This window comes from Anomalospiza imberbis, chromosome 4 (genome assembly GCF_031753505.1).
Source record: "Anomalospiza imberbis isolate Cuckoo-Finch-1a 21T00152 chromosome 4, ASM3175350v1, whole genome shotgun sequence".
Classification (NCBI taxonomy): Eukaryota; Metazoa; Chordata; class Aves; order Passeriformes; family Viduidae; genus Anomalospiza; species Anomalospiza imberbis.
The window spans coordinates 71,303,785-71,318,773 of NC_089684.1; the positions used below are offsets into that span (position 1 = coordinate 71,303,785).

The window sequence follows — 14,989 nt, forward strand, 5'->3', positions numbered from 1 at the left end:
GAGGGCACTGAGGGTCCCAGGCGGGCACCGGGAGAGCTCTGGGCGCCCCGGGGGGGTGGGGAGGGCACGGGGCCATCGGGGGTCCCGGGGCGGCTCCCGCGGGGACACCGGGGGGGGGGGGGCGGGGGGCGGGGCTCCCGCCACGTGCGGCCGCGCGCGCACCGAACGGCGCGGGGAGGGGCGGGGCCGGGGCGCGCGCGCGCGCGGCCCCCATTGGCCGGCGCGCAGGAAAAGGCGGGAGGGAACGCCCCTTCCAGTCTCTGATTGGCAGGCGCCGCCGAGGGGGCGGGGTCAGCCGCTCCTTTGCTTGATTGGCCGCGGGGCGGGCCCATCGAAGGCGGCCCGCGAGGATTGGCGGAGGGCGCGGCGCAGTCGGCGCTGATTGGTGGAGGAGGGAGGAGGCGGGGTTCCGGCGGGGACGCAGCGTCAGTTCCGGACGGCGGCGGCGGCGGCAGGACGATGGTGAGTGAGGGACGGGCCCGCGCCGCATCCGACGCCATCGGGAGTGGGGAGGGACTCAGGAGCCCCCTCCGGCCGCATCGGGCCGGGCCGGGACCGGAGGGAGGCCGGGGGAGCCGCATCGAGCCGGGCCGGGCGCTCCGGCGGGGCGGCGGGCGCGGGGATGGGCGGGAGCGCGGCCCCCGGGGTGCCGCCCCCGGTGAGCGGAGCCTCCGGTGGCGCAGGTGCTGCTGCACGTGCTGTTCGAACATGCGGCCGGGTACGCGCTGTTCGCCGTGCGAGAGGTGGAGGAGATCGGCCTGCTGCTGCCGCAGGTACGGCCCCGCAGCGGCGGGAGCGGGGGGCAACGGGAGCGGAGCGGCGGAGGCGGGGAACGGCGCGGGGAAGGACGAGAACGGGGATCGGGGAGGAGAGGGGAGGAGGGGACACACCGGGACTGGGGACGGGCACAGGTGGAAGCACCGGGGCGGGGGAGGCCCGGGGCTGCGGGGGAGGCCCGGGGCTGCGGGGGCGCTGGGTCGCACTGCCGGGGCCGTTCCCCGTGCCCGGGTGTGCCCGGGTGTGACCGGAGCCCGCGCCCCGCTTGCCCGCAGGTGGAGGAGAGCGTCCTCACGCTGGGCAAGTTCCACAACGTGGTGAAGCTCGTGGCGTTCTCGCCGTTCCGCTCGGCGCAGAGCGCGCTGGAGAACATGAACGCCGTGTCCGAGGGTGAGCGCGGGGCCGGGGGCACCGGGACCCCCCCGTGATCCCGCGGGCCGCCCTGAGCCCTCCCTGTCCCGCAGGAGTCCTGCACGAGGACCTGCGGCTGCTGCTGGACACGGCGCTGCCCCCCAAGAGGAAGAAGGTGGTGCTGGGGGTGGGCGATGCCAAGATGGGCGCGGCCGTGCTGGAGGAGTTGGGGGTGCAGTGCCAGACCGGGGGCGTCGTGGCCGAGCTCACGCGCGGTGAGTGGGGACGGAGGGGACAGGCGACGGCTCGGTGGGCTCCCGGCGTAGTCGGGATTCGGCTGGGAGGGGTGAGGAGTGGGTGGGACCCGGTGCCGTCCCTGGGGCCGCCCGCCGTGGCAGCTCGGTGTCCGTGTGGCGGCACCGTTGTCCGCCCGCGGTGACCCCGCGTCCCCGCAGGGATCCGCCTGCACTTCCCGGCGCTGGTGCGAGGCCTCACGGCGCAGTCGGCGGCCAAGGCCCAGCTGGGGCTCGGCCACAGCTACTCCCGGGCCAAGGTGAAGTTCAACGTGCACCGGGTGGACAACATGATCATCCAGTCCATCAGCCTGCTGGACCAGCTGGACAAGGACATCAACACCTTCTCCATGCGTGTCCGGTCGGTGGGGACAGGTTTTGGGGGGTTTAAAGGGTCTGGGGGTCCCCCCTCCCTCCCCATGCTTACCACAGGCAGCTGCCCCTGCTCCAGCCGCCTGTACAGACCGGGGAGGGACAGCAGCTCCCCAGGGGCCGCTGGCCGGGCCGCAGGGCCGCGGCGTGGACCGGGGGGACATTTGGGAGCGTGGCGGGGTGGCCCGGGGATACGCAGAGCTGGGGTGGGGTCCGGGCAGCCCCGGTGACCGTGTGCTGTCCCTGCAGGGAGTGGTACGGGTACCACTTCCCCGAGCTGATCAAGATCGTCCCCGAGAACTCCATGTACTGCCGGGTGGCCAAATTCGTCGGGAACCGCCGGGAGCTGAGCGAGGAGAGCCTGGAAGGGCTGGAGGAGATCGTCATGGACAGCGCCAAGGCCCAGGCCATCCTGGAGGCCTCCCGCTCCTCCATGGGTGAGAGGGGCTCCGAGCGGCTCAAGGGGGGCCTGGCCACGTGGTCAGTGCTGCCACTCACCCCGTGCCACCCGCAGGGATGGACATCTCCCCCCTGGACCTCATCAACATCGAGAGCTTCTCCCGCCGCGTCATCTCGCTGTCCGACTACCGCAAGGGGCTGCAGGAGTACCTGCGCTCCAAGATGAGCCAGGTGGCCCCCAGCCTGTCAGCCCTCATCGGGGAGGTGGTGAGTGTCCCCAGAGTGTCCCCTGTCCCCTGCCCGGCCGCGGAGATGATGTCAGAGTGAATCTGTCAATCCACTGAGCTGTGCTGCTGACACTTCCACTGCTGATCCCCGGCCTGTGGGGACTCCGTGCCCTTGGGGGCTTCAGGGCCACCTGTAAAACCCCCCCCGTGCTGTCCCCCAGGTGGGCGCCCGCCTCATCTCGCACGCCGGCAGCCTGACCAACCTGGCCAAGTACCCGGCGTCGACGGTGCAGATCCTGGGTGCCGAGAAGGCCCTGTTCAGGTACCGCCGGCGCGGTCGCGGTGATGGCGGCCGGGGACCGCGGCTGTGACTCGCTGGGGCTGAGCAGCCGGGCCCAGTCTGAGCGACCCCCGGAGCACGGCAGGGAGGGGCTGTCCGTGGGTGGGGGCGGCATTCGGGGGTCCTGACCCCACCCTGGGCCCTCGCAGGGCACTGAAGACGCGGGGGAACACCCCCAAGTACGGCCTCATCTTCCACTCCACCTTCATCGGGCGCGCGGCCGCCAAGAACAAGGGGCGGATCTCGCGCTACCTGGCCAACAAGTGCACCATCGCCTCGCGCATCGACTGCTTCTCAGGTGGGCTTGGGGGGCTCTCGGGGCTGTAGGGGGCACAGGCTTGGGGGGCTCTCGGGGCTGTAGGGGCACAGGCTCGGTGGGCACTGGCGCTCGGTGCCCAGGCGGGCTCGGCGGGTTCAGGGCCGCTCTGCCGTGATGGGAACATTTTTCGTCAACAGCATCTCACCGCGGTGAATGGTGACTCCTGTGGGCTGAGCAGAGCACGGGGGGGACTCAGGGGGGGTTTGGGGGTGCGGGGTGAGTGCTGAGCCCCCCTGTCCCCTCCCCGCAGAGGTCCCCACCAGTGTCTTTGGGGACAAGCTGCGGGAGCAGGTGGAGGAGCGCTTGGCCTTCTACGAGACCGGAGAGCCGCCCCGCAAGAACCTGGAGGTGATGAAGGAGGCCGTGGTGGAGGTGAGGAGGAAGAGGAGGAGGAGATGTTGAGGGATGAAGAAGAGTGGTGAGGGTGACAGATGCAGGCACTGGGAGAGATGGAGGAGGAGGAGGAGGTGAGGTCTTGGGGGAGATGAAGATGGTGGCGGTGAGGTGCCAGGGGAATGAAGATGGAGCTGAGGTGCAGGAAGGGCAAAGGAGGTGATGGAGGTGAGGTGCTGAGATGAAAATGATGGAAGTGTTGGGGTGATGAAGATGATGGAGGTGAGGTCCTGGGGGAGATGAAGATGGCAGTAGTGTGGTACCAGGGGCTGGAGATTGTGAATGGGAGGTGCTGGGAGGATGGAAGATGGTGGTGGAGGTGATGATGATGGTGAGGTGCTGGGGTGATGAAGATGATGGTGACATCCTGTAGTGATGGTGGGACGCTGGGGTGACGATGGTGAGCTCCTGGGGTGATGAAGATGACGCTGAGGTGCTGGGGGATGAAGGTGAAGGTCAGGGCCCGTGTCGGAGGTGATGTCACTGTGCCATCCTGACCTGCTGTGGAGGCCAAAGACTGATTTAATGAGTCTGATCCGACCGGGGCCAGGTGTGGGGACAAACTCTGGGACCCTGCCCTGGCTCACGTGCCCCCTGTGTGTCCCCAGGCCAACGAGGTGGTGGCTGAGGTGAAGAGGAGGCAGGAGAAGAAGGAGAAGAAGAGGAAGAAGAGGGAGAAGCGGCGGCTGGAGGCCCTGGCAGCGGCCGCCGAGGAGCCGGCGGAGAACTCGGTGATGGAGACAGAGGTGAGGGGGATGGGGTGAGACCCTTTTGGGGGGTCCTGGATGCTCCTGGTGCCAGGGGCGTGTGAGGGGTCTCTGTGTCCCAGGAGGGGAGGGAGGATGGGGCCAGAGCTGACGTGGGGCTCCCCACAGGAGAACGACGTGGGGGCCAAGAAGAAGAAGAAAAAGAAGAAGCAGCAGCAGCCAGAGGAGTCGGAAGCAGAGCCAGAGCCCGAGGAGAACGGGGTGGAGGAGGAGGAGGAGGAGGAGCCATTGCCCAAGAAGAAAAGGAAAGTCGTGGTAGAGCCTGAGGAGGAAGAGGAGGAGGAAAAGAAGAAGAAAAAGAAGAAGAAGAAGAAGGCAGTGGCTCAGGACTCAGAGGAGGATTAGGGAGCCGAGAGCAGCACACGGACTGACAGACTGATGGACAGGCAGGAGCCGGGAGTGGCCACTCACCCGCTCCCGTGGTGTCCCCAGATTTGTCCTGTGGCACGGTGGCCACTCGGAACGTGTCACAGCCCCCCGGGGCCTGGGTGAGTCCCTCTGGCCACCAGCAGCCCCTGGACTGTGCCTTACACAGCGGAACTTCCAACCCCACGTCCCTTCCCTGGGGCTGCGTGGGGCTGTCCCCAGGCTGCGTCCCCTTCCTCGGGGACCTTGGGCTGTGTGGGGCTGTCCCCAGCCGTGTCCCCCCTGCCTGTGCAGGGCAGGGGCCAGGCCCCGCTCGCGGCGCCCAAACCCCAATAAAGGGCTGAGGTCGTTGCTGGTCCCTCCTGTCCTGCTCCGTGGCAGGGGGTGCCCAGGCTGTCCCCACGGGGGTCACCCTGTCACCAGCAGCCTGCCCGGGCCGAGGGACACTGACAGCAGCACGGTCACACCTGAGGCCACTTTATTGGAGTCGCCAGGGGCAGGGGTGAGGTCACTGCACCTCCAGGGCATCTATCACGGCCTGGGTGAAATCCATGGAGGTGGAGTAGCCCCCCATGTCCGCCGTGCGCACCTGCAAGGAGACGGGAGGTTAGGGGGACCAGGAGGGGACCTGCACGAGCGGGGTCCCCCCGGCCCCAGGCTGGGCTCTGGCACTCGGGGCTTGGGCTCCCTGGAGCCCTCTGCCCCCCAGAACCGTCCCTGTGCCGTGGAAGGGCTGGTGAGCTCGCTGCCCCACACCGGCCAAGTCCGCCCTGGGCTCTGGTTCCAGCACTGCCCCCCCAGCTCAGCAGCCCCAGCACCCCAAAAGCTGCCCCGGGTCCCCCCAGGGCAGGGCCGGGCCGGAGGGAAGCGTTGGACCCTTTATTAGCAAAGCAGAATACAGAGCACGACGCGATGGCATGGCCCCGGTGCGATGGCACGGCCCCGGCGTGGCACCAGGCCGGGCCCCACGGGCACGGGGGCTGTGGCACCCCCTCCCAGCCGTGGCTCGGAGCCCTGCCGCTCCCCACCCTGTCCCAGATCCGGAGCGTTCCACGGTCACCCCACGCCTGGAACTGTCCCTGCACGGGGACCCTGTGCCAGCAGCTGCCAAGGGGTTGGAGGGTGGGGGATGTCACCCTGTTTATTGCTGCAAGCTGGATGGGATGGATCCCATGGGAATGGGGTCACAGGGATCCCACAATCCACTGGTCCCACACTTGTAAGGATCCCATGGGAGTGGAGGTCCCACAGTTGTGCCGGTCCCATGACAATCCCTTAATTCCATTGGTCCAACGGTCACACCAACCCCATGGGAATGGGGGTCCCACGGTCACAGGGATCCCATAGGAATGGGGAATCCCACAGTCCCATCGGTCCCACAGGAATGACTGTGCAGTAACAGGGATCCCATGGGAATGGGGATCCCACAGGAATGAGGGTCACATAGTCACAGGGATCCCCTGGGAATGGGGTCCCACAGCCACAACACCTGTTCTGACAGGGATGTCAATCCAGTAACAGCGAATCCCATGGGAATGGGGGTCCCAGAGCCATGGTGGGTGGTCCCAATGTCCCTAGGAGCTGCCTGTGAGTTTGGGGTGCTGCCCCATCCCCCAGTAAGCCCCGGAATCTGCACTGGCTGCCTCCTGGGGGGGATGGGGAAAGGTAAAGGGTTCCTGGGCCACCCTCCTCCCTGGGGGGCACTGGGGGGGATTTGGGGAGGGGGCCGAGGCGCTGGGGGAGCTGCCGGGCGGGGGTCCTAAGCCCCATAGTTGGGGTGCAGGTTGTCAATGACGGACTTGACGAAGTCGGAAGTGGTGGAGTAACCGCCCAGGTCCCGAGTCCGGACCTGCAAATCCAACACAGGGAGGGGAGAAACGGGGAAAGGCCGTGGTGAACGGAGGGAACGGCTGGGAGAGGGACAGGACAGCAGAGAGAGAGAGAGACGGCGGGACCCCCACAGCCCTGCCAGGACCTGCGGTGGGAATGGGGCTGTGGAACGTCCCTGAGAGCCCTGCCAGGACCTGCGGTGGGAATGGGGCTGTGGAACGTCCCTGAGAGCCCTGCCAGGACCTGCGGTGGGATTGGGGCCGTGGAGGATCCCCCAGCCCTGCCAGAAGTCCCTCCCCTGCCAGGATGTGACCACAGGGGCTGGACACAGCTGTGGGCCTGGGATTGTAGCTGGAGAGAGGAGAGGAGCCAGAATTCCAGCTGGGAAGAAGAGAGGAACCAAGAATTCCAGCTGGGAAGAGGAGAGCAGCCAGAGAATGTGACCCAGGCACCACCAGCCCTACCCACTGTCCCACACTCACTTTTCCACCTTTGATCACCTTCTTCACCGCGTCCGAGATCATGTTGGAGTGGTATTCCAGGCTGGAAAAGAGGGGGGAGCAGGGGGTCAGCCCCTCAGAAGCCCCCCCAGACCCCCCTGTGGAGCCCAGCACGTACTTGAGGTGCCGCAGCATGTTGGAGGCCGAGAGCAGCATGGCCGTGGGGTTGGCGATGTTCCTGCCCACGGCCTGGGCGAAGGGGTGCCGGGCTCCCTGTGGGACACAGGGCACAGTGACAGGATCATGCCACCCTGCCAGCCTTGGGAATTCTCCTCTGGAATGCCCCTGGAACGCCCCTCCTCACCAGCTCGAACACGGCGTACTCGGCGCTGTAGCTCTCGCCGGGCACGACGCCGGCGCCGCCCACCAGCCCCGCGGCCAAGTTGTCCACGATGTTCCCGTAGAGGTTGGGCATCACCAGGACGTCGAACTGGTAGGGATTCTGCACCAGCTGCGGTGGGAATGGGAATGGGAGGCCTGGAACAGCTGGGGGGAAGCTCAGCCCCACCCTGGGACAGGGAGCAGAGCCCCCGGGTGGTGGGGCTGGGTGAGCTCCAAGGTGGCTCCAACCCAAATCATTCCATGCTTGGCACAACTGCCTGGAGCAGCAGCGATGGGACTGGGGGAGTTTTTGGGGATATAAAGAGGAATTTTTAGGGATAGGAACACGCCCAGTCCCAGCCCTGGTGAGCAGGACAGAGCTGGGAATGTTGGGAATGCTGGGAGGGCTCCTGCCTGGCACGGGGACAACCCTGGGGCCAGGGGGGCCCGGTGTGCCCAGGCTTGGAGGTTCCAGCTCCTCGGGGTGGGGCTGGGAAGGAACCAGGGACAGGGAGAAGGGATGGGGACACGCCCAGGGGCGTGGCCAGCCCGGGGTGTGGCCACGGGGGCATGGCTCACCTGCATGCAGCAGTTGTCGATGATCATGGTGTCGAATTTGATCTTGGGGTACAGCTCAGCCACCTCCTTACAGCACTGCAGGAACAGCCCATCCCCCAGCTTCCTGCACAGGGAACGCAGGCAGGGGTTGGGGGACAGCAGGGACATCCCAGAGGCTGCAGGGATCCAGCAGGAACTGCAGGGATCCAGCAGGAACTGGGATCTGTGACACCATCTGGGGCTCCTCATGCTGCTTTTCCCGCCCCCCTCCCTGATGGGAAGGGGATTTGTCCCAGGTGGGAGGTGCAGGAGGAGCTGTCCAGGTGCTCCCATCAATGATTCCAGAGCTTGGGATTCTGCAGGGATGACCCCAAGCCAATGATCCCACAATCCATGGGGAGATGCTGCCCTGGGAATGTCTGGACAGTGATTTATCAATAAATCTGATCAGCAGCAGCTGCACGTCTGTGTCCTGCTCACTCCTGGCTGGGAGCAGAGTGAGGGAAAAGCCCCAATCCCAGGGAACTCCTGATCTCCCTCGCTCCAATCCCCAGCGTCCAACCTGGCCTTGGGCACTGCCAGGGATCCAGGGACAGCCACAGCAAATCTGGGAATTCCAGCCCAGCCCCTGCCCACCCTCCCAGCCAGGAATTCCTTGCCAAGATCCCAGCCCAATCTCCCCTTTCCCAGTGGGAGCCATTCCCTGGGTCCTGTCCCTTGTCCCCAGTCCCTCTCCAGCTCTCCTGGAGCCCCTCCAGGCCCTGCAAGGGGCTCTGAGCTCTGCCTGGAGCCTTCCCTTCTCCAGGGGAACATTCCCAGCTCTCCCAGAGCAGAGGGGTTCCAGAATCCTGGAATGGTTTGGGTGGAGAGGGACCTTGGAAGTTCATTGATTCCACGGGCAGGGACACCCGCCACCATCCCAGGCTGCTCCAGCCTGCCCTTGGGCACTGCCAGGGATCCAGGGGCAGCCACAGCTGCTCTGGGAATTCCAGCCCAGCCAGCAATTCCTTCCCCCCTCTCCTGCCACTCCCGGGTGTCCTGGAGCCCTTCTGGGCACTGGCAGCTCACACTGAGGTCACACCGCTGTAGCAGGTGACCTGGGCAGGGCCCTGAGGGGCCAGCGGGGTGACAGTGACACTCACATGATGTTGGCCTTGTGCACAGCTGTGACCTTGGCCCGGCCCTTCTTGGTGGCGTAGTCGAAGGCGAACTTGGCGATGCGCTGGGACTTGGCCCTGGTGATGATCTTCAGGCACTCGATCACCCCCTTGACACTCTGGGGGACAGGGGGGTCACAGCCAGGCCACGGAGCCCCTGGACTGCTCTGGCCTCTCTCCACTTCCCTCTCCTTACTATTATTATTATTACTTCCCTCTCCTTCCAATCATAATTATTGTAATTAATTTTATCATTACCATCGCCATCATCATTATAATTATCTTTGCCGTTATTATTGCCATTACCATTAGTTATTAGTATTCAGTTATTACGTGTTATGTGTATTATTATATCTATTATCCTTACACGTATTTATATTTATTGTTAATTCTTACCATCATGATTTTTTCGATTAAGTATTTCTTAGCACTATAGTTTTGTTCCAATTACTATGTATTTCTTATCATCATTTTGTCTCAATTACTGGATTATCATCACCATTGAGTTGTCCCTATCGTCACCATTTTGTCTCAATCACTGCACTGTTCCCATCATCCTCATTCTGTTTCAGTTATGGATTTGTTCCAATCTCAACCCAGGTTTGCCTTTTCTGTCCAGTTCTCCTCCCCACTGGTGTCTCCGTTCCTGGCCAGGGTTAACCCAGGACAATATCCATGTGCCACTGTCCCTTTGTCCAGGCATTGTCCCCCTGCAGCCACCCCAGTCCTCCCTGGGGCTGGGTGTGTTCCTATCCCAAAATATTCCCCCAGTTCCATTGCTCCAGGCAGGTCCCAAGGGTGCTGAGCAGGGAACCAGGGAATCATGGAATGGGTTGGGTTGGAGAGACCTCGGAGCTCGTCCCATCCCACCCAGGGACACCTGCCACCATCCCAGGGGGATCCAAATCCATCCAGCCTGCCCTTGGACACTGCCAGGGATCCAGGGGCAGCCTCAGCTGCTCTGGGAATTGCAGCCCAGCCAGGAATTCCTTGCCAATCTCCCCTTCCCCAGCAGGAATCCATTCCCTGTGCCCTGCCCCTGCATGCCTTGTCCCAGTCCCTCTCCTGGGGCCCCTTCAGGGACTCTGAGGGCTCCCTGGGGCTGTCCCCTCTCCAGGTGCCCATTCCCAGCTCTCCAGGCTGGCTCCAGGTCCCCACCTCGTGCTCCAGGGAGCTGTACTCGCCCTCGGTCTGCTCGCGGATGATCACCAGGTCCAGGTTGTTGTGCCGGGTCTGGTAGCCCGGGAGGCTCTTCACGTGCACCACGTTGGCAAACAGGTCCAGCTTCCTCCTGGGGGGACGCGCCGGTCACCCGGGGCCACCGCGTCCCCTCTGAGCGCTGGGGACACAGCTGGGGCCACCCCTCTGCTTACCCCAGGGCGAGCAGGGACAGCTCCTGGCATGGATCGTCCCCCAGGAGTTTTGCTTCCCAGTAACTCATTAGTTATTAATTAATGGGCAATAAGTTCTGGGGTCCACCCCACCTTCTCCAGAACTTCCAGGGAAGCAGGATCAGTCAGCAGGGGCAGCTCCTGGCTATGGAGTTTTGCCTCCCAATAGTTCATTAATTAATAATTAATGTTTTTCCCCAGTGACTGTCCCCTCCAAGTCCCAGGGGACACAGCTGGGGCTGACCCCTCTGCAGGACCCCTCAGGGTCCCACTGAAGGTTTTGTTTCCCAGCCCACACAAAATCCCTCAGCCTCTTCCTCTCCCCCGTAACTCATTAATGATTAATTAATTAATTTCCCTCACCTGAGCCTCATGTCATAGGATGCCAGGTCACCCTTGTACTCCATGGGTGTGTGGATCTTCCCTGCAGGACACGGAGCGGGGTCAGGACACGGGGGAATTGTCCCAGTATCCCATAAAAACCTCCCCTGGTGCAGCCTGAGGGCTCAGCACTGCCTCAGGGCCGGTGGCAGGACAGGGACAAGGACAGGGACAGGGACAAGGCCACGTTCCCCAGGTGCTCACCAATGAGGGCCACCTTGCTCTCCTTCATGGAGTCCACCACCCGATCCAGCTTCTCCTCGGACGCCGTGTTCTGCACCTCGCTCAGGTGGTGCTCGTCGAAGATCACGGGGACGTTGCCAGCCTGGGACGGGGACAGGGCCACCCTCGGTCACCTGGCACCCTCAGGGACACCACAGGGGGACAGCACAGGGGGACACGGAGCCCTGAGCCAGCCGGGGCCTTGCTCAGGGACAGGAGGGAACCGGTGTCACCTCAGTGCCAGTGGAACGGTGACACTGATGGAATCAGGGGATATTTCCCTTGGGAAAACCCTCTGAGGTGCCCCCAGCACTGCCAAGGCCACCCCTTGGGATGTCCCCAAGTGTCACACCCACAGGGCTGGTAAATCCCTCCAGGGATGGGGATTCTCCTTGGAGAGCCATTTTCAGGAGGAATTCTCCCAATAGCCCAAATTATCCCAATATCCCAAATCCCTCCAGGAATGGGGACCCACTCTCTGCCCGTGGGCAGCACCAGTGGGGACAGAGGCCACAGGGACACACAGGGACGCTCAGGGACACTTAGGGACAAGCAGGGACATGCAGGGGCACAGAGGAACTCACCGGGACATGCAGGGACACTCAAGGACACACAGGGACACTCAGGGACACAGAGGAACTCACAGGGCCATGCAGGGACACTCAGGGACACACAGGGACACTCAGGGCCAGCTGCTGCTGGTGTCCCCTGGCCGTACCTTGAAGACCTCCTTGACAGCGTGCATGAGCTCCGGGCCCACGCCGTCCCCCGGCAGCATTGTCACCTGGAATGTCCCCTCAGCCCTGTGGGACTGCGGAGCCACGGCGGGGTCACCCCAAAGCCAGCCCCAAACTGGGCCAGAGGGACCCCCTGGGGAGCTGGGCCACGTCACACCCACGGGGACACGGAGTTTTCCGGGGTCATGGGACCTTTGGGTGGGGAAAGCCCTGCAGTGCCAAGGCCACCACTGATCGTGTCCCCAAGTGTCACATCCAGGGCGCTGGGAAATCCCTGCAGGGGTGGGGACAGCAGTGCAGGGCTGGACAGCCCCTGCCAGGAGGAAAATTCCCACAATGTCCCCCAGGGAGCCCCGCAATGTCCCCCCAGGTGACCCCTGGGGACATCCAAACCTCTCCTGGCACAGCCTGGGGCCGTGTCCCTTTGTCCTGTCCCTGTTCCCCACCCGCCTGGCTGTCCCCTCCTGCAGGAGCTGTGCAGAGCCAAGGGTCCCCCTGATCCCCCTTTTCTCCAGGCGGAGCCCCTGCCCCAGACCCATCCTCGCCCTGGACACGCTCCAGGTGCTGTCCCGAGGGGCCCAAGGCCAGCCCAGGACGGAGATGTCACTCCCTGTCCCTGTCCTGAGGCCACCCCGGCGGTGACAGCAGCCCCGAGCGCACCCGACACCAGGAGAGACCTTTCCCTGCTCAGCACTTCCAGAAATAACCCGTCCCTCTGCTCAGGGATTCCTGAGAGTTCCCAGCACAGCCCCGTGCTCCTAAATCCCCTCATCCCTGCCCTCAGGAGCTCCTGGAATTTTGGACAGCCATTTTTAGGAGAAATATCCCCAATATCCAACCCAAATCCCTCCAGGGATGGGCACTCCCCCCTGTTCTTTCCAGGAGCAATTTCCCCAATATCCAGGCATGGTCTGGTGTTCCTAAATCCCCTCGTTCCTTCTCCCTGCCCTCAGGAGCTCCTGGAATTTTGGACAGCCATTTTTAGCAGGAATTTCCCCAACATCCAACGCAAAACTCTCCAGGGATGGGGACTCCCCACTTCTCTTTCCAGGAGCAGTTTCCCCAATATCCCAGCACAGCCCAGTGTTCCTAAATCCCCTCATTCCTGCTCCCTGCCCTCAGGATCCCAGGGAATTTTGGACAGCCATTTTTTAGTGGGAATTTCCTCATTATCCAACCCCAATCTCTCTCGAGATGGGGACTCCCCCCTGTTCTTTCCAGGAGGAATTTCCCCAATATCCAACCCCATATCCCAGCACAGCCCAGTGTTCCTAAATCCCTTGATTCCTTCTCCCTGCCCTCAGGAGTTCCTGGAATTTTGAACAGTCATTTCTAGCAGGAATTTCCCCACAAATCCCTCCAGGGATGGGGACTCCCCCCTGTTCTTTCCAGGAGGAATTTCCCCAATATCCAACCCCATATCCCAGCACAGCCCAGTGTTCCTAAATCCCTTAATTCCTTCTCCCTGCCCTCAGGAGCTCCTGGAATTTTGCCCAACCCCATTTTGGTGGCCCAGAGCACCAGAGAGCCTCACTGATCACTCCTGGGATGTTCCAGCATCCCTTCCCACTGCCCCCACCTTGCCCAGCCCAAATTCCCTGCTGGGAGCTGCTTCCAGCCCAGGGAATTCCCTGCCGGCACTGCCAGGAGCCAGGGAAGCTCCAAAATCCCTCTGGGGACAGGGGAGGAAGGGGGGAAAGCTGAGAGTCACAGCTTGGGAGCTTGAAATAAGCTGGAGTGGAATGTGCAGGGCACAGGTGGTGAAACGTCAGGAGGCAGGGCTGAGGGAAGGGCAGTGCCTCAAGGTCACCCTCGGGGCTGAGCCCTTCCCTCAGCCGTATTTCCCACGGAATCAGGGAATTGTCTGCCTGGAAAAGCCTCCCAGCACGGCCAGGGCCACCGCTGGCCGTGTCCCCAAGGGCCACCAGCCCAGGGATGTCAAACGCCACCAGCCGCGGGGACTCCAGCACCGCCCTTCCCCAGAAGGAATCTTCCCAACACCCCACCCGAAGCTCTTCCCCTGGTTCCCCGCGCCCCCTCCTCCCATCCGGGAGTTCTGGGGGGCCAGAAGTTGCCCCCCCGAGCCTCCTCTGTGCCCCCAGATCCCCTCGGCCCCTGCTCACCTTGGCCTGGGCTTGCTGCAGGAGGGTGGCCGAGGTGCCCAGCCCCCGCCACACCCCGAGGCTCTGGGCACGCAGGAGGCCCTGGGGGTGCCACGGGTCAGAGAGCCCCGTCAGGGGGTGCCCCCCACCCCCAAAGTCCTCCCCAGCCCCAAAATGTCTCCCCCGAAATGACACCCCCCCCCCAAACCCAGCCTGAACCTCCCCCACCCCCGAGCTGAACCCCCCGGCCCGCACCTCACACTCTGCCCCAGGCTGAACCCCCAGACCCGTCCGAGCCCCCAGACCCGTCCGAGCCCTCACGGACCCCCCCAGCCCTCACGGACCCGTCACGGACCCTTCCCAGCCCTCACGGACCCCCCCAGCCCTCACGGACCCCCCCAGCCCTCACGGACCCGTCACGGACCCTTCCCAGCCCTCACGGACCCCCCCAGCCCTCACGGACCCCCCCAGCCCTCACGGCCCAGTGAAGGACGAGGTCAGACCCCGTTTGACCCCCCCTGACCCTGCCCGGCCCCTCTAACGCGACGCCCCGCTCCAGAGCGATGCCGGCCCTCATTCCGTGCCCTCGGCCCCCGCGGCTGAGCCCGCTGTCCCCTCACCGCCCCCGGTCTCTCGCCCTCCCCTCACCGCCGCCGCCGCCCGGCCCGCGCTGAGCGCCGCCATCTTTGCGAGCCCACAATGCCCCGCGGCCGCGGCACACGTGACGCCAAGGGGGCGGGGCCTCGCTGGCCCTGCGGCGCCCCCTGGCGGACGAGCGAGACAGCGCGGGGAGGGGACCCCAGTGTCCCCCCGTGTCCCCCCGTGTCCCCTGGGAGGGGACCCCAGTGTCCCCCCGTGTCCCCTGGGAACCCCCCAGTGTCCCCCCAGTGTTCCCCCGTGTCCCCCAGTGTCCCTGGGAGGGGACCCCAGTGTCCCCCAGTGTCCCCCAGTGTCCCCTGGGAGGGGACCCCAGTGTCCCCCAGTGTCCCCCAGTGTCCCCCCAGTGTCCCCCCAGTGTCCCCCAGTGTCCCCCAGTGTCCCCTGGGAACCCCCCAGTGTCCCCCCAGTGTCCCCCCAGTGTCCCCCAGTGTCCCCCAGTGTCCCCCCAGTGTCCCCCCATGTCCCCCAGTGTCCCCTGGGAACCCCCCAGTGTCCCCCCAGTGTCCCCCAGTGTCCGCACAGTGTC

The 14,989-nt window shown here is 64.4% G+C and overlaps 2 protein-coding genes and 2 non-coding genes across 7 annotated transcripts in view; 3 read left to right on the forward strand and 1 right to left on the reverse strand.

The window, feature by feature from the left end:
- The window catches only part of IDH3B (isocitrate dehydrogenase (NAD(+)) 3 non-catalytic subunit beta), a 66,264-nt gene extending 51,737 nt beyond the window's left edge, over positions 1-14,527 (reverse strand). Inside the window, exons 1-13 of one of the 4 annotated variants that reach the window (XM_068189143.1) lie at positions 14,452-14,527; positions 13,825-13,905; positions 11,683-11,775; positions 10,947-11,067; positions 10,725-10,785; positions 10,129-10,261; positions 8,956-9,089; positions 7,835-7,937; positions 7,239-7,385; positions 7,053-7,147; positions 6,917-6,977; positions 6,356-6,453; positions 569-579 (exon numbers count right to left, since the gene is read on the reverse strand). In XM_068189143.1, the coding sequence (XP_068045244.1) occupies positions 6,364-6,453; positions 6,917-6,977; positions 7,053-7,147; positions 7,239-7,385; positions 7,835-7,937; positions 8,956-9,089; positions 10,129-10,261; positions 10,725-10,785; positions 10,947-11,067; positions 11,683-11,775; positions 13,825-13,905; positions 14,452-14,487 (1,155 nt within the window). In that variant the 5' untranslated portion in view covers positions 14,488-14,527 and the 3' untranslated portion in view covers positions 569-579; positions 6,356-6,363. Of the gene's footprint in view, positions 1-568; positions 580-5,065; positions 5,194-6,284; positions 6,454-6,916; positions 6,978-7,052; positions 7,148-7,238; positions 7,386-7,834; positions 7,938-8,955; positions 9,090-10,128; positions 10,262-10,724; positions 10,786-10,946; positions 11,068-11,682; positions 11,776-13,824; positions 13,906-14,451 lie in introns of those variants that run through there. The other 3 variants (XM_068189142.1, XM_068189144.1, XM_068189141.1) reach the window with 3 other exon arrangements.
- NOP56 (NOP56 ribonucleoprotein) lies at positions 268-5,070 on the forward strand. The gene is made up of 12 exons (XM_068189140.1): positions 268-462; positions 684-773; positions 1,053-1,167; positions 1,242-1,403; positions 1,584-1,782; positions 2,043-2,230; positions 2,308-2,459; positions 2,641-2,741; positions 2,909-3,057; positions 3,329-3,450; positions 4,080-4,217; positions 4,347-5,070. Exons 1-12 carry the CDS (start codon positions 460-462, stop codon positions 4,581-4,583), a joined length of 1,656 nt encoding a protein of 551 aa, XP_068045241.1. The 5' UTR covers positions 268-459; the 3' UTR covers positions 4,584-5,070.
- On the forward strand, positions 3,185-3,256 carry LOC137473512 (small nucleolar RNA SNORD56). Its single transcript, XR_010998863.1, has one exon. It is a non-coding gene; the product is annotated as a small nucleolar RNA SNORD56 (small nucleolar RNA).
- LOC137473511 (small nucleolar RNA SNORD57) lies at positions 3,941-4,009 on the forward strand. The gene has a single exon (XR_010998862.1). It is a non-coding gene; the product is annotated as a small nucleolar RNA SNORD57 (small nucleolar RNA).
- Positions 14,528-14,989: the final 462 nt, after the last annotated feature.